General features: G+C 40.6%; 1 protein-coding gene across 1 annotated transcript in view; it reads right to left on the reverse strand.

Moving 5' to 3' along the window:
* Positions 1-12137: 12137 nt before the first annotated feature.
* Positions 12138-27626, reverse strand: part of bean1 (brain expressed, associated with NEDD4, 1) — a 41504-nt gene continuing 26015 nt past the window's right edge. The window contains exons 3-5 of the mRNA XM_071911721.2: positions 24266-24469; positions 23363-23504; positions 12138-12528 (exon numbers count right to left, since the gene is read on the reverse strand). Coding sequence (XP_071767822.2) covers positions 12138-12528; positions 23363-23504; positions 24266-24469 — 737 coding nt within the window. The remainder of the gene's footprint in view (positions 12529-23362; positions 23505-24265; positions 24470-27626) is intronic.

A 27626-nucleotide genomic window follows, 5' to 3' on the forward strand; every position in this document is an offset into this window, starting at 1 on the left:
GTCGAGACTCGGTGTGTTTTTACGGTTCAGTTGACATTTACACCGAGAAATGACGGTGTCGCGCACCGAGCAGCAGGCAACGAATGACGGTTGACATTCTGAATCTGGCTCGGTTTGGACAGACAGATCACATGGCAACCGGCGACCAACAACTCAGTGTCAGTGTCTCTCTCTCTCTCTCTCTCTGTCTCTCTCTCTCTCTCTCTCTCTCTCTCTCTCTCTCTCTCTCTCTCTCTCTCTCTCTCTCTCTCTCTCTCTCAGGATAGTAACTTCTGGTGTTTTGTTTCTTTCCAATTCGTTTGATCTGAATCTTTCATATTCCAGATATACAATTTGCATAATTTATTGAACTGTGTGTGAATTCTGTGTATTTTCAAGTTGTACTGACATGCAGCGGCCACTAGAGGTCAGTGTGGTAAAGGCCACTCTCCTGACAAACAGTCTTTAGTTGCTGTACTCTGATTACTTTGTGTGCTAACTAGTAATTTAACGCGTTAGTTCTTGTAATCCGTTATTCCTTTCATTTATAAAATGTAAACCTCATTACTTTAATTTTGTTTATCTTTTTAGCTCAATTATAAAACAAAAGTAGAAAAAGAAAAGTTAAAATCAATCTTGTGACATGCTGCTAATTGAGAATAAAGCAATGTAAGTATGCTTGATAAAATTGAGATTGGCTTACTGTTTAAAAAACAGCACTAGTCTTACGTTGCATTTTAAGTCACCAACTAAACCAGCGTTTATGGTCAGAACATGACCAGTTTAAACTGACCACCAGCATAACCAGCAGGGAAAGAGACGGAGTAGTTTGCAAAATTCATTCATTTCATTTGCAAAATACAAATATGAGATAAAACAGACTCTGGTTGAAGCAAATTTGGTTCATTTGTCTCTTTATTCAAAACCTTTTGTGTTTAACAGTTTGGTATTTGTACCAAATTCAGACGGACTTTGCTCTGCGTTATTTTCAAAGCCGTTTCCCTTCATTCTGCCTGCTGTCCTGTTGAGAGAGGAACGTATTAACATTTAGCAGATTACCACAGATTTACCACAACACAGTCTCACAACATTTTGTCACATGGGCATGAACTCTAAATGCAGATTACATGTTGTGGACACAAAGAAATGTGAAGATTACATTCCTCCACCATGAAAAGATTATGTGACAATAGCACAAGTTGCAATTTTTCGCTAAGGTTTTTCTTGAGGGACAAATTTAGTGCAAAACACACACACACACACACACACACACACACACACACACACACACACACAATCTTACCTTGCATATCAGCTGAGGATTCCTGTGCTAGAGTAATGTTACTGTTTTGAAAATGTAGTGAGTAGAAAGTATAGATATTTCTTTTGAAATGTAGTAGTACAAGCAAAAAGTCTTAAGTGAAAGAAAAACTCTAAAGTAAAGTACAGAAACCTGAAAATCTTACTTACGTATACAGTAACAAAGTATTTGTACTTCGTTACTTCCCACTTCACATGACTTGGACTCAAGTCACAATTTTAATAGCTTGAGACTTGACTTGATGCATGAGGAGAAGACTTGGGACTTGACTCTGACTTGTACTTTGATGACTTGAAAAGGTTTCTAAAGTCTTGACAAAAGATCTTGTGTTTGTGTAAATGACTTAGATTGAAAGTAATGAGATTTGTTCCACCAGATGACTGAATTTGTATGGAATGATTGAATTTATTGAAGTTGAAACTGATTATAGAAATCAAACTCATGATGCTCTTACCAAGTTTTTATCCTCGAAGTCCTAGATATTTAGTTTTCTTTAAGATATTAAATTGATACTGGACTTGATTTGTTCTGTCTGGACTTGGTGTTCTACATTTAGACTTGAGACTTGACATTAATGACATGGACTTGACTTGGATTTGACTTGGTAATCTACATTTAAACTTGGGACTTGACTTGAGACTTGTGCCTCAAGACTTGAGACTGACTTGAGACTCGAGCAAAGTAAGCTTGGTCACATCTCTGCTTCTTACACAACTACTTCAGTGCTGATGTACTCAACCTGCTCCCAACCAGTCAGTCAGGATGCCTCTGATGTGAAGGTACAGTATAATGTCTGGGTCTGAATCCACTCAGTCTCCATTCCTGTCATCAACAGGCACAAACCTCAGTAAACTCAAATGTCTGCAGCCGTCTGCTTGACTCTCGTCCAGCTGATGCTGCAAGGCCTTTTGTTTTTCTGTCTCATATAACTGGATGAATTTTCACATTCAATATTAGCATTTTTCATCATCACTTAGACACATGAAACACTTTTAACAGTTTTATACGTTTATCTTCATAGTTATTTATTTTATTTATTTATTGCCTTTTGTCTTTTTTCTGTACTATTTTTTATTTTTTTTATTACCTTATTACCTTTCTTGTATACTGCCTTGTCATTGTTCTGCCAATTGCTGCTGTGACAAACAAATTTACCCTAGGGGATCAATAAAGTGCAATCTTATTTTATCTTATCTTATCTTATCTTCTTCTGTACCATTCTGTGTCCATTTGGAGGAGGGGGGGGGGGGGGGGGGGGGGGGGACTATGAAATCCATCTGGTTTTTAGCTTGACCATGAATGCAATTTTGAGGTGAGCCAATGGGTTTTGAAAGAGATTGGAGAATTTTCTCATCCCATCAGCATGTAATCCTAAAATTGAAGTGAAAACATGACAATCAACAAATAGTTACAAGATTTTCAAACGACAACTGTGATATGAAAGCTGCAATCCAGTGAAACGCTGAACAAAAGAAGAGTGAGTGAGAAACTCGCCCTCTCCTCCCCTCATGCTGCTCTTGAGCAAGGCGCTGAACCACCAACCGCTGCAGTGCAGCCGCCCAGCGACCAACTGCAGAAAAAAGACTTGTTGTACTTGAATGTGCTGAACTGTATGAATGTGATCACCGTGTTGCTGAACTTTCCCACCATAAATGAAGGTTAAAATTAGCCCCATAAGAAAAGGGGAATGAGTTCACCTGATTTGCATGTTGTATGTCAGGTGCCATGAATACCTATAGAAGAAGAAACAAGTTCATCTGGTAAGCAAAGTGGATTTCATAACTGTTCATAACTCATAGGTTTCCACCTGCAGTACTTCAACCAGGAAACGTACTTTACTGTAGCCTATATATTATTATTATATTTTTTTGTGTGACCTGACAATGCCCACTGTCATCCAGATTACATTAGATTACAGGATTACAAGTATGAAAGACAAAATTGGTCTACAGTGTGAAAACACTGTAGACCAATTTTTGATGAATTTTTGAGTCATAATTGATGAATAATTGATGAATAATTTTTGATGAATAATTGATGAATAATTGAGTCAGGCTAGGATAATGGACTGCCTAATATTTGGTGATACAGTGTCAGTTTTTACTGTGACTGTCTTATTAAATTATCTTTTGGAGTTATGGTATTTAAAATCAGAAGCCAAATTATGAGAGGCAATATGTTGTAGGTCATATACTTTTGTGCATGCATGACCTCTGAACTCAATCTGGCAACCTGAACTCATGCACATCTCAGTCTGCACATATTTCTAGACGTATGTTACCTCCACCTGTAAATCTAATAATGTGAACAGCTTACAATGCATATTGGCTTGTGTGACGACCCTCCCACTCTCCTGGTTCTGCAGGAGCCTGGTGGGTGGAGTCATCAAGGCTGATGGAGTGCACCTGGGCCCGGTGTACTCCCTGGGCTTAAAAAGCCTTCAGACCATCAGTGTCTCTCTCCCTCCTCACTTAATGCACACCTTTTGTTCTGTTCTTTTGGTTTGATGTAGTTTGTGTTGTCTAGTTATTTTCCCTTAGTTTTAGTTAATAAATCATTGTTTTAACTTTTACTTTGGCGTATGTCTCCCCTCCTTTGTTACTTCCTTGAGCCGGGTTGTAAAATAGCTTGTCTGGACACTCTTTAATTGTTCTCTCATCTGTAGGCTACACCTAATATTACGTTACACCTGTAAAGTAATAGCTCTTTTGCCCATAATGTAATAACTTCTTAAGTTATTGCTACTTTATTACATTACAGGCCCAATATTTTTGTTAAATATACATAAACCAGTAACTTTTCTTAGTTTTGTTTTGTTTTTTGGCAATGCTTTAGTGTGAGCAGAAATAAGTTACTTAATCAAATGGTATAATGTAATAAATGGTCAATAAAGTAATAAGTTATTAAATTACAGGTTCAAGATTTTATTATGTTTTATTATGTTATTGGATTTTTATTAAGTAATGGGCTTTATTACGTTTGATTTGAGATTTGAGTTATTACGTTATGATCCATTATTACGTTTTGGGCCTTTACAGTCGTAGCTTGTCTAGTTTCAGGTTTTCACATGAGCAGGGGACTCTTTTCTCAAACTGAAGTCACAGTGTGTTTAGTTTGTATAACTTGAGGTGGCAAAATGCAACTGGTTTATATCAACATCATCATATATCAAGTTCATATTTGAAACAGTTTAATGTGTCAAAGGTTCTGTTTCAAAGGGATGTACACCAGTTATTTACTGTCTCGTCATTCTGGATTCCTCTGTGTGTGTGTGTGTGTGTGTGTGTGTTCGCTCAAAACCAGCCACACAGACTCATATCAGAGTTCAGATTTATTCAATTTCCTCAATAGAAGAAAATATTTAATAAAATCTCTAATACAGAACATAAACAGTGACAACTGCAGTTCCTACTATATACACAGAAATTATTGTCTCACTGGACAGAGGAGAGACAGAGAGAGAAAGAGAGAGAGAGAAAGACAGAGAGAGAGAGAGAAAGACAGAGAGAGTGAGAGAGAAAGAGAGAGAGAGAGATGGGAGGTGGTGAACATATATCAGAGATGAATTCACATACCGTTTTCTTGCAGGATACACACCGACAGAACGGTGCTATCCCAGCAGTAAAAATGTAATGATATACAAACAAAATAACAAATGTACCAGACTGGATTGAGATGAATAGTATTTCTGTAGTTCGGCTGCTAAGGCAAGTCACACTCCGCCTCAGTAAATGCTCATAAACGGTCAACAACCAATACTGGCCACAAACAAACTTATCACCTTATACTAACATGGCCAAGTAGACCCAGGTAATATCTCATTCTGTGTCCAGGATCGTACTTTTCAATAATGTTTTCCTGTTTGCATGAAGGTCTGTGTGGTAAAACAGTAAATGATCACTTTACAGGGGAAAAAAACACCCTAAAACACTTTAACACTGTTAAAAATAGCTTTTGGCATTTTGTTGTTTACAGGTGTATTTTTTTTTATTCCTGTGGGTAACTGGCCAATCGTAGACAACATGACGTCACGGTGAGATATTTCCAGTGCAGATGTGATATAGTTTGATAGCAGAAAATGTTTCAGCTAAAACATCAACGGTAAACGTCAGGTTTTGGTGTCAGTCCCTCAGAATCAAAGAGCGAGGGCTTCTTTCTAGAGCCGCCATTTTACACCAAGAGATGTTCAACAATCATACAGGGAGAAATCCATCGTAGAAGAGGAAGAGAGACCAATTTCTCCACTGACAGAAGCCTCAATAGACCAGAATGCAATGCAGCCACAAGAGACATGCTGTGTTTTGAGTAAGGGGGAAGACTCGCTCTCTAGCTCTTACTACAGTATCGCAATTACTATCGCTCTCTCCACCTGCACATATAACCCACAACTGAATGCAACAAGTTACACACACACGTTCTCTGGGGGTTGTTGAAAGGCATTCTGGGAAATGTAGGAAATCACTAACTGAAGTAGTAGACGAGGCAGGTTGAGGGAAAGTTGTTACACCAAAAAAGAAAATAAATTACAACACTTCATCACTAAATAACTCCTGTAATGAACTGAACATCACAGATGGATGATATATAGCAGTGTAAGATTTTCCTTTAAGTTCTATCTCTAGAAGATTCCTCTGGTTCACAATACAATGCAGTCTAGCTATAGTCTGTGCAGAGTCTGGTCAGTTCAATATGTAAATCGAAAACTCTATTAATGATTGAACTCCTAGAATTTATTTGTATTTGCAGTGGGAATCGAACCCCTAACCCTGGTACAGCTACACATTTAACAGATTTAAATTGAATATATGAATATTTTAAAAGAAAAAAAACAGCTAAACTTTTGCAGATAAACTTTTTCTTTTTTTCCTGAAATAGGTTTAAATTGATCTGACTTCAACTGTGGTTCTATTCTGTGACACAAATGCTCATAGTGTTGCAGCTCCCTCTGCTGGGTGATGGTGAAATTGTCTGAGTTTGTTTTTGTTCTGTCATAATAGAGATAGATAGATCATTAAGAGAGAGGAAGAGAGAGAGAGGGTGAGAATGACAGACATACATGGGAAGTTATGTATGTATATTAGACACAAATTCACATAACACATTTAAATTGGTTGGAAAACACCAAGGAAAATGTGTGCATGTTAGTGAGAGGGTATGATTAGATTTGTTTTTATTATTATTTAGATTCCCTGTGTACATCTACATCCTGTGAAACACACTTGAACAGCTTGATCATTGCCTTTCCACACCAGAGATAAAATTAATTGACTTAAAAAACGCTTGGCCTCTTATCTTTCATTCTGTCAATGTCCCACTAAAACCCTACCGCATCTTCATTTTGGCCCTGTGTTACTCTTAACTGACCAATGGACACTGTCTCGCACACATAAAATGTCTCATGAATCCCAGACAAACCCAAACATTTTAAAAATTGGAAAAATAAATCCATGAATGTCAATGGGAAAAAGAAGTTTTATTCCACGTTTGGCATTCAATATCTCTAAAATGTGGAGGATCTAGTCTGTAAAGGTGTTTACTACTATCCTTCAAAAAGTACTACAATTTGTTTTAAATATTTTGGCAACCATCAAAGATTTTCTAGGAGTAGGTGTCACATTTTACAAATAATGGATATTTCATTTTGCAACCAAACTCTTCCACTATTGAAAAGCTAATTCTGATTTTTGGGGGGTTTTTTTGGAGACAAACTTTATGCAGGACACTACAATATACAGTACATTATACAGCGTCATACCAATGTGTGTGTGTGTGTGTGTTTCCACTGTCATCCAACCCATCTTGTCTGCACATGTGAGGACCTGTAACGTCTTATTCTGCACCCCATGTGTCAATGCTGTATTGTGTAACCGTCTTGCAATGTGTCAGCACCAATTAACCGAGTCAAATTCCTTGTTCGCCCGATGAACTTGTCTAATAAAAGCGATTCTTATTCTAATTATACTCATCTCTAAAAATCAATCTACACCGACAGAAATGCCACCAAATGACTAATTAGCCTGCTGCCAAGGCTCGCCTAAATTTACTTTCAAGTCAGTCAATTCTGTAAGCATGAGGTTTCTTCAATTATTGAGAAATGATGACAGGAGTAGCTTGTAAAAAAATACTGTAGCTGAGAATGAGTGGTGCTTCATTAGCGGAGGGATTGCTGTTTCTGTTTACATTTTGAATTGACTGGATTGAAAGTGAATTAAGGATTCTGACCACCTCAACTCTGTAAGGTAGAGAGAGAGAGAGAGAGAGAGAGAGAAACACAAAGAAAAACAGAGAGAAAGAGAGATGGAGCAGAAATGGAAGGGAGAGAGACTGACAGACAAAGAAAAAGACAAATGAAAAACACCGTGAGACACACAGAGACTGAAGACTAAGTAATTTAAAAAGCAGCAACAGTGACTATACAGATGATAGAAGATCATTACAGTAGCCTCAACTTTTCCGTCACAATATAATCGACAAGGGTTGTGAACATTTATGTTTACATCGACTATAGCTCATGACTCTGGACTGGCCTACAGTCAGAAGCAGAACTGGGACAACAAACTAAAGTTAGTCTTTTGTGCTGTTGACTCATCTATAGCTGCCAAACTGAACCGAATGAAAACACACAGCAGATCATTGGGACAACAGCTTGAAACAGCAACATGTTCTTTTTTTTTTACCCCTTATAAAATTTGTCAGCACAACAGGGATAAATTAACGAGAAGATCCTCCATACAGCATCTTTGACAAATCAACACAGCAAACCAACACTTGAACCGTGAAACAACAATAAATTTGACAGTGGAAAGCTCTGGATTAGTTGCATTGAGATTATCTTAATATGGCTACAATGTTCAAGCTAACAGTCTGAGGGCAATTAGGCACATATTTTAACTACAAAAACAATGAAATACACAAACATCTCAACTATAGGCAATTTGCATTTAAAAAGGACCATTTCACACAAACGAAGGAACAAAACGAAACAAAAAAAAACAAACAAATATTTGGAAGAATTAAAAAAGTTTCCAGCATTGAGATCAGTGTGTCTTTGTATTGATGTGATATGACATCGCATCACTTCACATCTCATCACTGTACCAGTCTGAATCAGGTCTTCATGTCATTAGAAACATTAGTTCACTAAAAGGAACTCCTCATCTATCAGTCCTTCGCTCTCTCTCCGCTCTGAGGTCATTTCGCAGCGGCCTCCGACTCAGCATTTCACATGGCATCCCTCCAAGACAGCACTCGCTTTAATTCATTTTGGGTTTCACAAAATGGCGAAAAACGAAAGCAACCTATAGAATAAACATGTCTACACTGATTTTTTTTTTTTTTTACAAAACATTAGGGCCACCTGCTCCTTCCATGAAACAGAAAGTGGAGGAGACGAGTTTAAGAAGGACAATTTGAGACATTTGAAGTATGGATTGTACAATAGAGGGTGGAATCGCAGTCAATATGAGGGCAGGTGATCCTATCATTTTGCACACTCAGTAATGCGAATGTACACACACACACACACACACCCTCCCACTAATTTGTGTATGATTAAATTCCCTGCATTAGTACTACTTTAACAATTTTTTTTCTTATTTCCCCTGTCATTTTATACATCTTCTTCTTCTTCTTCTTCTTCTTCTTCTTCTTCTTCTTCTTCTTCTTCTTCTTCTCCTGTTTTCTACCATGTTGTGTTTCTATTGTTGGTCGCAGTTTAGATTCTGTTAACCAATTAGGCAATTAGGCTGTCTTTGCTTGTCTTGTTCCTTTTCACAATTTTGTTTATGTATTTGTTTCTATCTTTTGTGGGTTTTTTTGAGGTGAAATAATTTTTCATAAACTTTTGAATTTCTTTTTGATCACACCTGCACAAATTATTAATTTTCACCCCTTCTTGTGGTGTTTTTTTATCATTGGATTTTATCACTTTTTCATCACCGTGCAAATAAACTTAAACTAAAAACTACATGACACATTAAAATGGATAGTTACGGTCCTCATTTATGATTGGCTGAGTCACGTTGCTTGGCAGAATAATACTGTGACATTTAATTATTGATTAAAATGAAAAAAGAAAAATTGAACATTTGCATTGTTATTGATTACAATGATGTGTTACTGCTATATAACAGCAAGAAGCCACTCGAGGACGTGCTTTATAGTTATTTTACTGTAAAGCAGTAAACCGCCTTGAATGGCTCCTTCCTTCAGTAAACGGGGATCAGTGAGGCGTTAGCTACAGGTCTGAGTGTCTCCAGGAAAACCAGGTTGAGCCCTTCCTTCCATACACAACCAATATTCAAACACTGCTAAGCTACTCCTGTTCTTTTAAAGGGAAACAGAATGAAGGAATCAGGTGACGGGATGTATAATAGAGGGCTTTCAGGTGATGTAACGCACCCTCTGGCGGCCATATTGGAGGTCCTCAGCTCTCGAGTAACAATAGTTTTGAACAGCTGGTACTTGGCGGTCTCAACCAAACTAAATAGACATGGTTAATTTCTGTGCTGTTTTGGAAACTGATAATTTCACCATTGATACATCTGAGCGATTTTGTGTTTAGATAATGGCAGCTTGTTAGCTAGCTAACCATAGTATCCGGTTAGCTAACTAGGCCTATTACTGTCCTGCTGTTAACACATCTGATTTGCATGCTAGCTAACATTTCTAGTAGAAGCTAGCGTTAGAAGTGGTTAGTAGCTGCATGTTAACATTAACATCAATTGCTTTACTAAATTAGCCTGCTGGCTAGTTAGCTGGCTAACACAGTCATAAACCAGTTGTTTGTTAAAGGTTAACTAAGCTGACACTTTTCAAGCTACACCTCATAGTTCATTAAATTAGTGACCAGGACCAATGGGGCTACAGGCTAAAGACAAGACATTGTGTCACAGTACGCTAACCTTGGAAATAAATACATTTGGAAACAAATCTGTCTTATCGGACCATTTTACTTCTAACATTACTGAATTGACTTAAACCAGCAACACAATAATCTTTTGCAGGTATCTCTGTTTTTCTTGTTGTTATATATTTATATATTTGCATTACTTGCGCACAGCTAACTCTGCAATGGACCTCCATGATGACGCCAATCATGGTTTCTAGGAGATTTGTGATGCAACTGCAAAGCCTCTACTGATTCTTTCATGAGAGAGATGGAGCGAAGAGACAGACAGACAAGCAGAGGCATACATGTGTAGTGTACATTTCCCCAGTGAACAGTGCGTTAAGGTCTACAGTATTTACGTGTATGTGTAACCTCTCTGTTGCATCGACCCAACCTCACGGTAGGGAGGGCTCCAAGCTACATTACGCTGCTGGGGTCTAGTTACAGTGTTGAAAATACAACCAGAGCCCTTGATAGAAAGAGTTGGGACAAGCTGTACGACAGGTGCCATGTTGGTGCCCCATCTCTAGTGATAAGAGATGTTTGCTGCAAATATTTAACAATGCCCTCCATAACACCATCATATGCCTTATACCTTTCAAAACATCAGCTGGCATAGAATTACAAAGTTAATAGGACTGTGGAGCTAACATGGCTGCCACTAAAAACTGTAATGGCTGAACTTACTCTTATCTATGGCTCTGGTACGGCTGCTAACATCTCATTGTCTATATACAGCCTAGCTAATTTGTCTAATGCTGCCTTCAAGTCGTTCTCAGAAGTTCCTACTTACGAGTTCGGCAGTCGTAAATACGACTTGTGCATTCGAGTGGTTTTGGTTGTAAATGGCACCAAAATGAACAAAATGAATGAAAACCTAACTTTCCAACTGGTAATTACGAGTTTGTGGGGTTGTCCGTGTGTTGTCCATCTTGTAAATTACGATATTTCTGACATGACTTGAAGGCAGCCTTCAGTGTTTACTATTTTTTAACCGTTATTGATCCAGGGAGGTTTGAAAAAGGCTTTGCTCTTTTTCTGCACCGCCCTGCTTCACACTCACACAGTTACATACATTCACACCTGGGAGCCGCCCAGTACAACCACTATCTTCTACTGTTGGTCGCAGTGCAGCTCCAGTTTAGTGCCTTGCTCAAGGGCAGGAAGGAAGAGAGAGTGTTTTTTTTATTCACTGTTCCTCCCCACATTTTCCCAGCGAGTCTGGGATTAGAAATGGCAACCACTTCGTCACAAAATCACTTCTCTAACCACTAGACTACTACCACCACACTCTGGGCTGGAGGCTACGGAATAGCACATTGCATTGAACGTTTACACACTACAGGAAACTGGAGACCACCAACGACGTGGCGATTAGGCCGATAGGTGCGGATACTCTACCATGCCAAGAGAAACAGGTGGGGATACTCTGTGTGCTTGTGTGTACCTTAAACTACACTACAGGAGACCACATTGATATTGTTTACACTCAACCATGTTTGTACAGTCAAAGTCAGCTTGCAGTCACCGATGATGAACAGAGGTTAGCCTTCTGTAGCATGAATCTCAGATCAGTCCTGATTCAAGAAAGAGACATTAACAGTCTGAACCCAGCAAAAACAGAACGAGACAATGTCATCAGATGGCGGAAATGCATTCTTCTTCCCGGGGGAATCATTGGGGCCACAAACCGTTTTTTCAGCGCCACATGAAGTGAAGCTTTTTGTCCGGAGATAAACTGCAGTAACCGCTGTCGAACACTAGAGCTTTGGCCGCACGTCAGTCCGCTGAGCTGCTGACCCCTTGGCAACAGTGCAGAAGAAGTGTCCCTTGCGTTCAACTGATGTCACAGCTCCTACCAACAGCCATTTTGGGTCCCACCTCATAAACATTGTGTTTAATTCAACCGGGGACGCCAAACAAGTGAAAGGAACGTACAAATTCGTTCTACAGGATCTGGTTCGCCCCTGGTTGCCGGGAGTTGCCGTCGCCCCCCCTCTCTGATTGGTGCTTGAAAAGGTCACACGGCATGAGTGGGAGGGGCTGTCCCTGCTCCGCCACCACCGACTCGTAAGGGGGCGCGGCCTCCAGAGGGAAGGAAATGGACGCGATTTGCTGCCGCTCCTGATGCTGCAGTCCTATCGGGTAGCGGGAGGGGGAGAACCAGGCGGCGCTGGCTGAGGTCTCTCCACGGTAGGGAGAAGGGTCCGGGCTGATGTAGTTAGGCTCCTCCTCTTGCCCCGCCCCTCTCTGACAGGGATCCAATAGGGAGTAAGGAGGCGGGTCATCAGTAGGGATGTAGATCTGAGTCGCACCGGGGCCAACGCACTCGTCGTAACTATGGAGATGAAGACAAAAAGTACACAATCATCATACTGTAGCTGTGGAGACGAAGAAACTTGACATGAATGAGAAGCTCTGTTGTGTTTGTCTCACTTTCTCACTTTCATAATGTAAATTAAAACCTCAATTCATATTTTAATAAAAAACTTTCTTTTTTGATAATTTATTTCTGGCTTGGTTATAAGCAACATTTTATGCCAAAAGTAAGTTTTAGAAGTCTTAATCTAATTCCTGAATTGAATCCACTTGCCCTGGCTCCCGTGCGTGTGTGTGTGTGTGTGTGTGTGTGTGTGTGTGTGTGTTTGTGTCAGAGCTATGTTAGCTTTCTGTGTCAACAGATATGTGCTGACAGCTGTCCAGGTCGGTCGGTGTCTCCGTACTGACAGAAAGAGGTAGAGAGAGGGAGAGTGATGTTCTTTAATAAAACATTTTACATAACAACAACAACAGAGGAAAAAATAACCAACAACATCTTAAAACTCACCTGCTCTCATACCCACTCACACTCACACACACCAACACAAAATCTACAGTGCGAGTAGCCCACACAGGCACATTGCTATTCAGCTCTATACAGCAAAACTCCCACAGCACATACTGCACTCTGCAGCCCACAAACATTCAGAAATGTAACAATATTATGTGTGCAGAGACTTTGCCTTCCAGCTTTGCCACAGGTTTTATCGGACCTGTACCCCTCATCTTGTCCCCGCATGCGTGCAATACTGATGATCCCCGTTTCCCCCCTTACAAAGAGGTCAGAGGTCGGGCTCAGCTACAGAGCAGCAAGCCTGGAGCTGGAGGAAAATCAATGTCTTGCTCAAGGAAACCTCAGCAGGTCAGGTCAACCTCTGCTGCCCTCTGCATGTCAGTCACACAGCAGACAGAAAATTCAGCAGCGTTGGGCAAGTTACGGAAAATGTAATCAATTACTCATTACTCACTTAAAAAGTAATCACATTACTTAATACACACACACAACTAATTACTCAACAGGAGTAGTAATTAGTTACATTACTCATTACCTTACTTTCCGTTTCGATAAATTGAATGTTTTTCGCTGTGGAAAGCGTTTTGCTGCCACACAAAGTTTACAACGGACAATAATGTTCTTTGCATCCGACTGAGATAAATTCAAAGTAATGGGAAAACTTCCAGCTGCTGAAAGTCTGCGTCTCGCCCTCACCCTCCATCTTTTGTTTTGCTTTTTTAACTAGTAGCCGATGTTAATGTTAAAAAATTTCAAAGGAGAGAAAAGAAAAGGTTGAAGGGGGGTTAAGGTTTACTGAGATTAATAACTGTAATGTAATTACTGAATTTTAATTGTAATCCCTTACACTACTTGTTACTGAATAAAGTAATCACATTACACATTACGTAACGATATACCGCCTTCAAAATAAGCCCTGTTGTTTCCGGTCACAAAGAGGAAAGAGCTTCTTTGGTCAAAGGTTTTCTCTTTTGCTTTACTGAAAAAGATGCACATGTTGGAAATGATTTTTCCATCGGCCTTTCACTCTGTCCACCATCTGCTGTTGCCAGAACCTGAAAGCTGTAGCTCCATTTGTGCTGGAAGAACAGCGCCCTCCTCCTGTTTTCTGCCATAAAGCAATCCAGCAAAATCCGACCTGGTGGCACACAATGTAAAATGCAGTGTAGAGGCTGCCAATCTTCTCAATCATGTTTCTTTACGGAAATTATACTAACATCAGCAAATTAATGTGGTAATGATTTATTGGTTTGATTTTAAAATGCTACGTGTAGCACCTGTTACATACAGTGCCTTACTCCCTGCCTGCCCATTCCAACCCAGCAGCAGTAGAGAAAGTCAGCAGCCTCCCTCCTTCCTGCCAAACACCAGTTTCTGGTGGCAACTGGCAGAGTCCCCCAACGCCTCCCTGATGAACTCCAACAACAGCCCAAGGGCTCTCTCTCCTCAGAGAGAGAGAGAGAGAGAGAGAGAGAGAGAGAGAGAGAGACAGAGACAGAGGGACAGAGAAATTGAGACAGTATATGGAAAACAGAAATCACATAGAAATAGAAGATGGGAGGGGGGACAGATTAAGAAAGAGAAACAAGAATTGATAGAGAACAGAGACTGTAGTTGTGTGTGTGTGTGTGTGTGTGTGTGTGTGTGTGTGTGTGTGTGTGCGCGTGCGTGCGTGTGTGTGTGTGTGGACCACATGGTAGATGAGCAGACATACTGTAGGAAGCAGTAAATCAGGATAACTCAATCAGCTCAGTGGTTAACTATATCAGTCTGGTAGCACAATGTGTGTGTGTGTGTGTGTGTGTGTGTGTGGTGATGAGTCGATACCTTGTCTATTCTCCATTATTCCTACTTTCTTTCTGACTTTCTTTCTTTCTCTCTTTCTGTCTCTCTTTCTTTCTTCTATTTATTCTCATGCAGTTTCTCCCTCTCCTCCACTACTCTCTGTGAGTGTGTGTGCCCACGTGCCAAGCTATTTTAGAGCAGCATTGGAGGCTTTAAGTGTGTGTGTGGGTGTGTGTGTGTGTGTGTGTGTGTGTGTGTGTGTGTAAGAGAGAGATAGAGGAAGAGATAGGGAGAAAGAGGGAGAGCTATTTTAGCCTTGATATGAGGACGAGGTTCAGTCAGACAGACCTAATGTCCCCAGAGCCCATCACACACATACACACACCTACACACACACACACACACACACACACACACACACAAACAAACAGTATTGCTATAGAGGACGGAAATAGTACTTGAAACACCACTTGCCTGTCCAGTGATCTAAAGGCCATCTGTATAAATAAGAGCTTGTTCCTAAATGATGGTCTATGATTTTGGATAAAGTCATCAATCTCCTCTCTCATTGGCTGAATGGGTGCATCATCTTGTACCCTTTAATTGATTGGTTTATTGACTGATTTAACATGCAGACTGACATGAGGAGCGTGGCTGTAGACGAATCAGGAGGAAGAGGAGAAGGGAAGAGCAGAGGATTGTCCAATCAAGCTTCATCCTGCCTTAGCGCTTTACCACATAATGCTGGATATGTTTTTCAAAGGTGTAGCATTCGTCTTTACTGTGGTCTTTACTGTGATGCGAAGGGTACGATGTTGACGCTAATAGGTACAAGATGTAGTCGGTGAAACTTGATACCGTTCTCTTGGCCTGGCTCTCTTTTGATTTGTTTTGTCTGTTCTCAACAGCTGAATATGTGGAGGAATATGTTCTAATTTCTCTTAGCAGATATGACTCTCTGCCTTAATGATAAAAGCAGTCTATTTTGTTTGTCACATTCACCTGAATTTTTAATAAACAGTCTCTCTCTGTCAATCTCTCTCTTTCACACACACACACACACACACACACACACACACACACACTGAGGCTCGGGGTTGTTTATTTGTTTTTTTTATGTTGATTATTTTGTTGCTTTGGGAAAACTGACTTGTCACATTTGTGCCAATAAGGCACAGTGAGGTGAAAATTGGAGAGTGGGGAAATATGGATGGGGATTGCGGGTGGGAGTGGAGGGTGTTACGGAGGTGTTGCAACACCCTGTAACTCCCAGTGTGGTTGGGTGTGAGGCTGTTTGGTCTCTCTCTCTCTCTCTCTCTCTCTCTCTCTCTCTGTCTCTCTCTCTCTCTCTCTCTCTCAGGAGTTACAGGCTGCTCCACTCCCCGGTGTTTTTCTGCTGTTTATGTGTGTGTGTGCACCCGTGTGTGTGCATAACCTCACACTAGATAATGAATGTGTGTGTTGTATGTGATGTTTTACACCCATGTGTGCTAATGTGTGTGTATGTGTGAGCGTCTCCCCCCGACTAAGGGTAAATAACACCAGCTAGGTGTTGCTGAGTCAAAATAATTCCAGCTCTCTCCTCTGAGACTCATGCTGGGAGCAACACAACTAGTTCCTGCTTCTATTTATCGCTCTGTCTGTTTTACTGTCTGTTTTCTGTTTGACATCCAGGCACATCTCATAAATGACCCCGAAAACTAAAAATTAAAACATAAAAATTGGACTTAAGGATGTTTTCACTCAATAGCAAGGTAATATAGTTGGTCATTATACTATTTGACACTTTAAAACTGTAATTGAGAGCTGAAAGCTGAAAAAATATGAAAAATGCATGTATTAAGAGGAAAAATAAACCAGTTTTTCTCAATTGCTGAACCTTGACTTTTGAAGATTAAAGAGCTTTCAAGGAACCTGACATTATAACATTTTGTGTAATGACTGCACACACAAAAAAGGACAAATTAACAAATTACAATCATGTTGGATTGTGATGCATTTATGTGGCTGCAAACCTATTGAGATTAAACTATTTTGTCATTGTTTCTGATAATAATACTACAACTTAAATTTTAACTTCCCACAGAGCAAGTACAAAAATGGGGTAAAACAACATGATTATTTATGGATAAACTGCATAAGGAGAATAAATCCAGCATATGCACATACACATGCATCACAGTGTAATGCATGGTAATGGATTCTCTCATTTGAAATGAACTTCCATCTGAGAGCAACACATTCAACACATGAAGCGAGACTGAGGGGTTAGACGGCTGATGCAAAATTACTGCTTCAGTTTTTTCAGTAAGAACGAATATTACTGTAGTTGACAGTGGATTTGAGACAGTGTGACAGGTAGAGTGTGTGTGTGTGTGTGGGTGGGTGGGGGGGGGGAGTGTATTTTCCTTCTATGACAGAGCAGGAAGTATCATGTTTAAGTCTAGGGGGTGAAATACAGATAGTTCAGCACAGTGATATTTTAGGTGAAAGGACAACGATTACCCCATAGGAATCACAAAGCATCATATATAATCTTTATGAAGGAGGCATACAGTGAGTTCCAGTTATTTTAAGCTGTTTTAGTTTATGGTAGTTAAAGTTATTATAGGTGTAAAGACAGAAGCTGCCATGATAGAAGGAAGTCTATGGGAGACTCACACACAGGTCAGGACAGAGGGAGGACCTCTGGCTCCTGTTCGCTGTGACGCTCTACAGTTCTGGACAGGGGACAAGTCCGGCTACAGCATGCAGCATATGGTCCCGTGTGTGTGTGTGTGTGTGTGTGTGTGTGTGTGTGTGTGTGTGTGTGTGTAAATCTGGCAGGTCCCTGCTCTCGACCGCTGTGAGAGGTGCTCGCCTGTAGAGTTTATTGTGAAAAGAACAGTATAGATGCTGCATTCACAGGTGTGTGTGTGTGTGTTTGTCTTTGTGTGTTTTTGTGTGTATATTGAGTGTGTGTGTGTTTGTGTACTATAAGCCTCATGCCAAAGTTGAACTGATTTCTCAGCTTTCTAGCGTCTCAGTGGACTAAGGCTACAGTTACACTTCATTTCAGCAAGTTTTGAGTTGTGATTCACAAGATTGGATTTGATCAAACTTGTTGATACTTGCCCTGAAAGCAGCTGTTATGTGTCTCTTGTTGCTGCATACATCTAAATCTGAGTCTGCGTTACTTTTCCCGTTCTCCCTTTACATCTCTTTACATTTACATTACATCTGATCATGCCGTAAAAAAGGAGAAATCGACCCTAAAACACTTCAAAACTGTTAAACAAAACGGTGATTGGTGATGTATTTTGCATTCCTGGGCCCATTTTGTGGTTTGGAGATGTATTTTTTATGATTCCCATAGATAACTGGCCAAATGTAGACAATATGTAGTCAGGTTTTGGTGTCAGTCCCTCAGAATCAAAGAGTGAGGGCTTCTTTCTAGAGCCGCCATTTTGCACCAACGTTCAACAATCATACAGGGAGAAATCCATCATAGAAAAGGAGAGAGACCAATTTCTCCACCCACAATAGCCTCAAGAGACCAGAATGCAATGCAGCACGATTCTCGCCTTCTCTCTCTCTCTCAGCGGTTGTCAAAAGGCATTCTGGGAAACGTTGGAAATCACTAACTGAAGTAGAAGCAGACGAGGTAGGTTGAGGGAAAGTGAGGTGGGTAAAATTAAAAAAAGTTAATTACAACGCTTAAATTACAACCAAATAACTCAATGCATTGAACATCACAGATTGATGATATGTAGCAGTGTTATCCCAGGAACAATTTTTCCCACAATGCATACAAGCAATGTACGGAGATGGTGAGGGAGAGCAGGAAAAAGTAAGGCAGACACAGATTCAAAGAAATCCAGCCACAGGAAAGACATAAAAGCCATTTTCAGGGCAAGTGTGATCGGCAAGGTGAGCAAAATCCGATTCATGTGTGTCCAGACCTGGGATGGGACGATAAAAGTCGCACTGAGATGACAAGTGTAACCATGTTCTAAGGCTGTGGTCGCACCAATGCAATTTTTTAGTTGTTGATTCATGAGATCAGATCACTGTTCATCCACTTTTGGCCTGTCCTCAGTTTCGTTACTCTCACTTTCTCTCTGGCTTTCAATTTGGATTTTTTTCTCACTTTCACCGTCACTTGTAAAGCTGTCATCCTGTGTTGTGTTTTCTCCTCTGTTGTCGCTGTCCTCTGACTCAAAATCAACCCAAAACATCCTGAACTGAGAACACTTCATCTCCTTGTCAGTAACATTCTGAAATGTAAATACTGGATTATTTTATTTAAAGTTATAACAACATATTACACAGCAACAAGCGTTATTCTCAACTTGCACCCCGTTGCCATCAATGGATGACACTTTCGACAGGTTTCCCTTTTTGTAGGAATATTTTTGTATATTCTATGAAAAGTTGTGTGTTTAACTATGTACTGTATGTTCAAGGCATTGCTGCTGCAAATTGTGAAAACAAATTTCCTCACCGAGAGCAATACATTTCTATTCTATACTACTGCTACAGGTGGCACAATCAAAAGTGAAGACAACCTCCCAACAACCCTAAAACAGAGCATGTAGCCCATCCAAGGCTGCATGATTCCTTTTTGTTAGAGCAAAACAATACTTTGCTCAACTGTTTATCAAAGTAGGTCATATTTCTAACACATTTATCATGACAGAGAGGCAGACAAATTACTTCGCACATCATTTGATATGAAGATACTCATGATTCAGTGATGATGGGGCCTGTTGTGTGAATAATACAGAAAAATGATGACAATTGAAGCCCATGTGTTGCATTTTTGCAACACATAAAAAAGGTAATATCATTTTTATATCACTAAAAATCCTTAGAATTGAGGAAAAAAATATTACAGGTCAAATTCTACTCTACTCTAATCACCAAAATCAGTCCAAAGGAGAGAGCAGGGCAGTCAGAGGGAGGCAGCCATGTTATTTGAATTTTGAAAGCTCGGTATCTCACAGTTTATTTTCCCACCAAAACTGCTATTGTGATACAATGTAGAGTCTTGGAAGCTGGGATATGTAGATTTTTATGCAGATTTTTAGTCAGAAATAGGTACTATTGGACTGTTTTTGCAGCTGTGGGTCTCTTTCACCGACATTTTATGAACTTTCAAAGAATTTTTGCCCCGAGCCCACAGCGCATACTAATGTATTCTAAACTTTGTCTCAACTATTGAAAATCATGTCACCAGCATCAGCAGTGAGAAACCAACCTCCTAACTTGGTGTCTGTGCTACAGTTTGTGTTAACTTGTGTTTGTTTATGTTAATGTGGATCGCTCTCCTTAATATGCCACACGATTCAGATAGGGACACAAGGTGTGTGTGTGTGTGTGTGTGTGTGTGTGTGTGTGTGTGTGTGTGTGTGTGTGTGGGTGGGTGTCAGTGCATGTGTGGGTGTGTGAGTGTGTGTGTTGGTGTGTGTATGTGTATACCGATGTGTGCCCAGTTCTCCCTGAGCGGAAGCACAAGCTTTCACAGTCTCCACAGGTGAGCTGCTGATCCGTGAGTGTGTGTTTTTCTGTTTGAGTGAGTGTGTGTGTGTGTGTGTGTGTGTGTGTGTGTGTGTGTGTGTGTGTCGGAAGCGTAGCGTTCACAGTCTCAGTAGGTGAGCTGTTGATCTGAGTTCTCTGAGTTTCCCTCAACCATCTGTGGCCCACACACACACTCCCACACACACACACACACATACACACACACACACTGCAGGATCATCACATGACTGCAACTACCTGCTTGTTGACAGTGTACCAAAACGACAACTTGCTAGCATTATGGTAAACAAAATGTGTGATGTGTATGTATGTGTGTGTGTGTGTGTGTGTGTGTGTGTGTGTGTGTGTGTGTGTGTGTGTGTGTGTGTTGGCTGCTATCACATTTTGCAGGCCAGAAAGTCCGGCTCTCAGGCAGCCTGTCCAGAACGCTCTGGTTCCTTGCCAGAGTGCTGACGTAGCTAGCAAGCTCCCCTTTCTGTCCTTTCCTTTCCTTTCCTTTCCTTTCCTTTCCTTTACTCTCCTCTCCTCTTTTCCTCTTCTCTCCCATTTAATTTCAGTTTAAAATCACAGCTGTATGACTGTAAATCGCAAACAATATTGCCAAAATGTGAAATTTTAACACAAGGAACAATTCACGCATTGATATCATATTGATTTAGACAATAACTGTATAATTATTTAGAATTGTACTAAATATTTAATTATATATAGCTGAAGTGGGTGCATAACTACCAAAGCTGGATGATTGAAAAGGTTTTGACTTGGTCTCTGTTGTCATGCTGATGGCAGAGTCAGAATTAGGTGTAAACAGCATGAATCAATGGCTCCATCCTGCCTGGTGTCAGCAGTGCAGGCTGGTGGAGGCGGTGTATTGGTGTCACACATTAGGCCCATTAGTACCAATAAAGCATCATTTAAACACCGCTAAACTTTGTTGCTGACCAGGCGCATCCTTTCACGGTCTACCGTCTTTTTTAAAAATGTATACTTCCAGCAGGATAATGTGCCATCGTCTTCAAGATGGTTCCAGGAACATGACATTTACTTTAGCTCAGTCTCCAGATCTCAACCCAATAGAAACCTTTAGGATCAGGATCTGGAATGTGCCACCGAAACCCTGCAGGCACTGAGTGACGTCAGCCGGGATCAAAAGCCCTGTGGAAGGTTTCCAGCACCCTGTTGAATTCATGAAGCCTCCAAGAATTCAGGCTCTTCTGGAGACAAAGGAGTCCTACCTGATACTAGATAGTTGTACGCTAGTGGACAGTGAGAAAATGAATGGTCTTCATATGTTGTCGATTCACAAAAATAATAACCTTTGATACTGTAATTGATGCTGTAAATCACCAACACTGATGATGTGTTTACAGCTTTTTTCTTTTGTCACAATTTCACAAATCCACACTGCATCTTGTTGGCAATTTGTCTCATCGTTAAGTTCAAATGTGACGTTTTGGCGACTGGGACATTTTAGGAAGTCGGACCAAAACATCATGTTTGTAGCTCGACAATGAACTATTTTCTAATGGAGAAAATGGAAAAGCAAAATGGAAAAGTAAATATCTAACCTAGTATTAGTTGATTCAGGTCATGTGATTGGGTGTTTTTAAGGGAGACCAAGTGGAAGGAGAGGGATCTGCTCTGATTCTGGGACACATGCCTGCACACACAACACACACACACACACACACACACACACACACACACACACACACACACACTGCAGGGGATGGATGTGTGTGAATTATTAAAGTTGCCAATTAGACCAGCTGACATTTAGATCACAAACACCATGACATTGGCCTTTAGCAGTCTCTCTCTCTCCCTCTCTCTCTCCTTCTCTCACTCACCCACACACACACACACACACACACACACACACTGCCACTCTCACTCTCTTGCTCACCTTGTTTCTCTCACTCTCTCATACACACACACACCCATTTACTCTCTGTCTTTCACATTTTATCTCTTACACACTCTTTCTCACTCACTCACTTACACACACACACACACACACGTACTAAGGACATCAAGGGTACCAGGACTCCCTAATGAATGAATTTCCACAGCAGAAAGGGTCAAACAGAGAGTGGAGGGGGTTCAGAACGACAGGCAAAACAGTCAATTTCATGTAATATACTGGGTGAGCGCTTTACCCACACAGCTTGAAGGGGAAGTGAAAGGCTGCTTGTGTGGTTGCAGTGATTTGGGAGAACATTTTCATCTAATTTAATTCATTTTCAGAACATTTTATCCCACGCATATCAACAGGAGTTCAGGAACGGTCAAACACCAACATTGGCTGCTCTGGGGACCCGTAGTCAGCACCACTTCATTTTCATTTTAACAGTGTAATTTAAAAAAAATTGTTCCTGTAAGGCAACTACTAACAAGCTAAAGTAGACCCAGGCAATATCCAATATTTCATTCTATGTTCTGGGTCATACTTTTTAAAAAGCAATGTCGAGTACTGGCAGAGAAAAAAGCAGAATTCTAGGGTTAAATTAATAATCATAATAATAATGCACATTTCCATATAAATACATGTCCATTTTGATACGCTTTATCATCTATATAACATAATAGTGATTCAACCTATTCCCAGTTCTTGAAAGCTTTTAGATTTGCTGTTCTAAACATGATGCGTTTTACGTTTCTGGTTTGTTTGAAATCAATAGAAGAAGAGCTGGGTAGTTAGCATGAGCAGTGATAGCCACCATGGCTGAACAGACAAAGAAAAGAGAAACTCAAACTGCATCAACAGAAAATCCAAGGAAGAAGACGTCACAGTCCAGTTTGATTGACAGGTGATCTCTGGGAAGTGCAGTGCAGAAACACCACAGCAAAGAGCGCTGAGCACCAAAGATGTCCGGAAATATTCTACCAAAGTTAAATATCACTTGAAGTATAAGCTGAGTCGACTTTTTCTGCCCCCCTCTCTTCTACCTCGCTCTACCTGTCTGCCAATCTTCCTCCCTCTCTCTCTCTGTCACACTCACACACACTCTCACACACACACACACACACTTACCCTGGAGGTGAGTCGGGGTACATGTTGTTGGTCTGCGACAGAGTTTCTGTGTACGAGTCAAAGTCTAAACCAGGAGGAAAGTCTTCCAGGCAGGTGGACCTCAGTTCACCCACTGAGCCTCCGTAGGAAAATCCATCTGGACCTGAAGAAAGAGAGAAACATCAGGCTAGGTTTGTTTGTTTGCTCGTCAATAAACTAACTACTGAATTGTCTAACTATGCATGATAATAACTATATATACTTGGTGTCTGTCCTATAAACTGTAACTTACAGACTACCAAAAAGAAACTGGCGTATTTCTGTTGACTTCAAGCAAAACATACAATTGAAAAACCACCAGCTATCAGCCAATGGATGAAGGAACTTTCAGGCTGCTTATCTATAGAAAAACTAACACATGTTGCAAAGGGAAGACCTAAAGAGTTTCTGAAGATGTGGGGTTCATTTGTGGACTTCACAGAGTTTGAAATTGTAATATATTGGTTAAAAAAAACAACCTATGAGTGATAATTGACATGCTTCATGTGATGCTTTAACATTTAGGTGTCCCCTTTGCAGTTAAATTGTACGTCTGTCTCTCCGTCCATCATCTCAGGTGATATCTCAGACACTCCAGGTCTGATTTTGACGAAACTTAACACTGTGTTCAAGTGTTCGAAAAATTACACTGATAGGCCTGATGGAGGTGCTGTAATTAAAGGTCAAAATTTCTAACTTTGAAAGGCCATAACTGCTACACTACCAGTCCAATTTTGATGAAACCTGCCTGCATCATTAGTGGGGGACATAATTCACTTGTTTAGTCATTCACGTAGTTAGTTTATAAACTAAAGAGTCAGTCAATCAATCAGTTGGTTAGTTCATTAAAAGTACAACATGTAGAAAGTGCCTTCTCTCCCTCACCATAACTGGCTCGGAGGTGCGGGTTTCGCAGCCGGCTGTCTTTGCGCAGGCTGCCGACGATGATGGTGACACAGGAGAGGAAGAGGACGAGTCCTATAACGATCCCAGCCACCACCAGTGGAGACACCAGGAGAGACGCCTCGCCTCCCGTCTCCCTCTCACTCCTGCAGTCTGGGTACTCCCCATGGCTCTGGTTGGAGCTCACTGCAGGGAGAGGGGGGGGAAGATGTCATGCTGTGTGTGTGTGTGTGCGTGTGTCTGCTAACATTAGCTGCCAATGCTAAATAAGCTAACAGTATCTGAGCTGGACACCATATACAGAACACATACCTCAGTAACAGTTAAATGAAATAAACAGATATTATCACGTTACTCATTATTTCAATATGGGAATGAAGAACTTAATTTAACTGTAACCAAATGAAATATTTTGAGTTGATCTTTGCATCACCTCACACCATCTGTCACTGTTGTAAAGCGTTTTGGGCAGAGGGAAGGTCACCTGATCCATTTTCTTGTTTCTGATTGGATGATGTTGAAACTTTGCTGTTTGTCACCGATCAAGCTTGGCTAGATAGTAAAAGGCCATTGTCTGTTTACACTTAGAAAACACAGTCAACAAAATTTTCTATCAAAGTTTGACGTCAAACTTAATAAACATTTTCAGTGTCATCATCATTTTAAGTTAAGAAAACATCTTACACACTTATCTGTATCATAGTTCATTGTTGTGGCCATGTTATCAACAACAGAAAACTGCATTTTAAGTGATTTCAAGAGATTCAATTTTCAAAGGATGGGAAATTCAAATAATCACTCAAAAGCCTCTCAGCTTTTGAAATGAACCAACCAATAAACCTTCTTTCAAAGAGAAGAATTCACTCTTTTCACAAAGGTTTAGAGTCCTAGGACTGATTGCATCGGTCCATGATGTGTATTTTATTAGGCCTAACCCCTTCCTGATGTATGTGCACACGTTTCATATATTTACATGTGTCAGTATTTAGGGGTATGCAGGCATGTGAGACTATTTCATGTGTGAGTGTGAATATTTCTTATATGTGTGTCTGAACAGCAAAGTTTGCATCAAGCCCCAAACGGCCTCTCCTATATCTGTGTGTGTGTGTGTGTGTGTGTGTGTGTGTGTGTGTGTGTGAGTGTGTATAAGTGACAGGCCTTGCAAAGACAGTAGTGCACCAGGGGGTCAGGTTACATAACTGCTGTCTCGCCCTCTACACCGCTCTTCCTCCTCTCTCTCCTTCTTCTCTTCCTCTTTCCCTGTCTTTCCAGCTTTCTCTCTCGCTCCCTCTCTCTCTCTCTCTCCCTCTCTCTCTCTCTCTCTCTCTCTCTCTCTCTCTCTCTCTCTCTCCCCGAGGACTTATTCCATTTCAGTGTGTGACAGATAATTAGAGCTAGAGTCTACATTTAGTCCAAACACACACATACACACACACACACACACACACACACGCACACACACACACACACTCGCTCATCATCAGCATCATCATTAGATTACAGAACAATGCTGGTCTGTTGCTCTCCATCTCTGTTTAATGTCTCATCTGTCTGTAGCGGCCTGCCTGTCTTTCCGTTTTTTCTGTCTGTCTGTCTATCTCTTTATCTGTCTTCCTGCCATCTATCTATCTATCTGGATCTGTCTGTTTTTGGCTCCGTTCACACAGCTGATCTGAATATCGACATGTTTACTGTTGCGTTCTTACAACTTCTCTCTCTCTCTCTGTCTGCCTGTCTGTCATTGCTCTGAATACAAAACGGGAGAAAACAATCCAAACCTTTAAATGATTCACAGTATCATTCTCATTTCAGTCTCTTTGTTTTCCTATCGCTCCATTCCTCTCTCTCTCTCTCTCTCTCTCTCTCTCTCTCTCTCTCTCTCTCTCTCTCTGTGTCTGTGATCCTGTTGTCGACAGTGATTTGGTTTCACACAAAGATTCATGAGAACAGGAAGTTGTTCTCACCCCCAAGGATTCCCACCAGACCTCTCTCCTCTTTCTCTCTGCCTCTTCCCCTCTCTCAGTAATTTTAACTCTCTCTCTCTCTCTCTCTCTCTCTCTCTCTCTCTCTCTCTCACACACACACACACAGTTTCTGTTCTCTTTCTCCCTCTCTGAGCATCTTTGTCTGTCTTTCACTTGTCATTTCTCTCTCACAAACTCTGTTTTCTCTCTGTGTCTCTCGTGAGCATAAGCAGAAGAATTGTTAGAGAAGTCAGTAATTATTTTAACAATTTAAATTCACAATCTAACCTCCCTCTTTCTCTGCAAACCCGAGAGAGAGACAGACACACACACACACACACACACACACACACACACACACACACACACACACACACAGAGCAACAGACACACAAACATACACCTAGTTCTTGTAGCTTTGCTCTTCAAACACAATGTTAGATTCTTGGTTTGTTTATGTAGACATATTTTGTATTTTATCATTTTCTTAATTTCATTTTACCCAAATATAATCCATGATCACGTCTGGGAAATGTAATCTTGAAATTATGCTTTACTTTAGTGAGCTAGCTAGCACAGTGGCTACATCAGTTTGGATGTGATGGTGTAGGTAGACTAGCAAGTTAACAATGCTTGTTTAGCCTACAAGAGCTAAAGTTAGCAGCTAAAATATTGTGCTAACAGACCAACAAACTCTGCCTCTTCTTCCATGTATTATTTTGTTTGCCATGATCTTTAGAAGATGACAGAGATTGGTTGTAGAATTCACAACTGTAATAATTCTCTCCTCCAAAAGTTAGAAATTTAATGAGAACCGGATTTTTGCCTGAAAGTGGTTGGTTCTTGTGCCACGACTGTCATACTCATTTGCATATGAATATTGCCTGCGATTACTCACTTCTCATAGACAATGAATGGAAGTGAACTGTTTACTTTATGAAATCGCATCTGGTGTTACAACTACGGTCAGCGGTTTGAATCCCACTGCAGCCTCCCATACTAAAAATGTGCACACTCATGGTCCAGTAAGGCCACTGGATAGAAGTGTCAATCAAATGCTCTCCACTTCAGAGTGGTAGGAGACAGAAGAGGAGAAGTTCGGAGAGAGAGAGAGAAAAAAATTGAGGCAAAGAGCAAAAAGGGACATATAGTAATACTTTTGGGAGAGCGAGGACGAGAGAGAGGCAGAGAGATTGTAATAAATGTTGATAGTGTTATATTTCAAAACCCTGAGGCGACCGGACCCAGCTGGAGAGAGAGAGAGGAGAGAGAAGAGAGAGGGAGAGGAGAGAGAAATGTTGTTTGCCTGTCTGTGTGTGTGTGTGTGTGTGTGTGTGTAGAATACGTTCCTGATTCACACTGAGTGTACAAAACATTGG

Source organism: Centroberyx gerrardi, chromosome 15, assembly GCF_048128805.1.
Source record: "Centroberyx gerrardi isolate f3 chromosome 15, fCenGer3.hap1.cur.20231027, whole genome shotgun sequence".
NCBI classification, from domain to species: Eukaryota; Metazoa; Chordata; class Actinopteri; order Beryciformes; family Berycidae; genus Centroberyx; species Centroberyx gerrardi.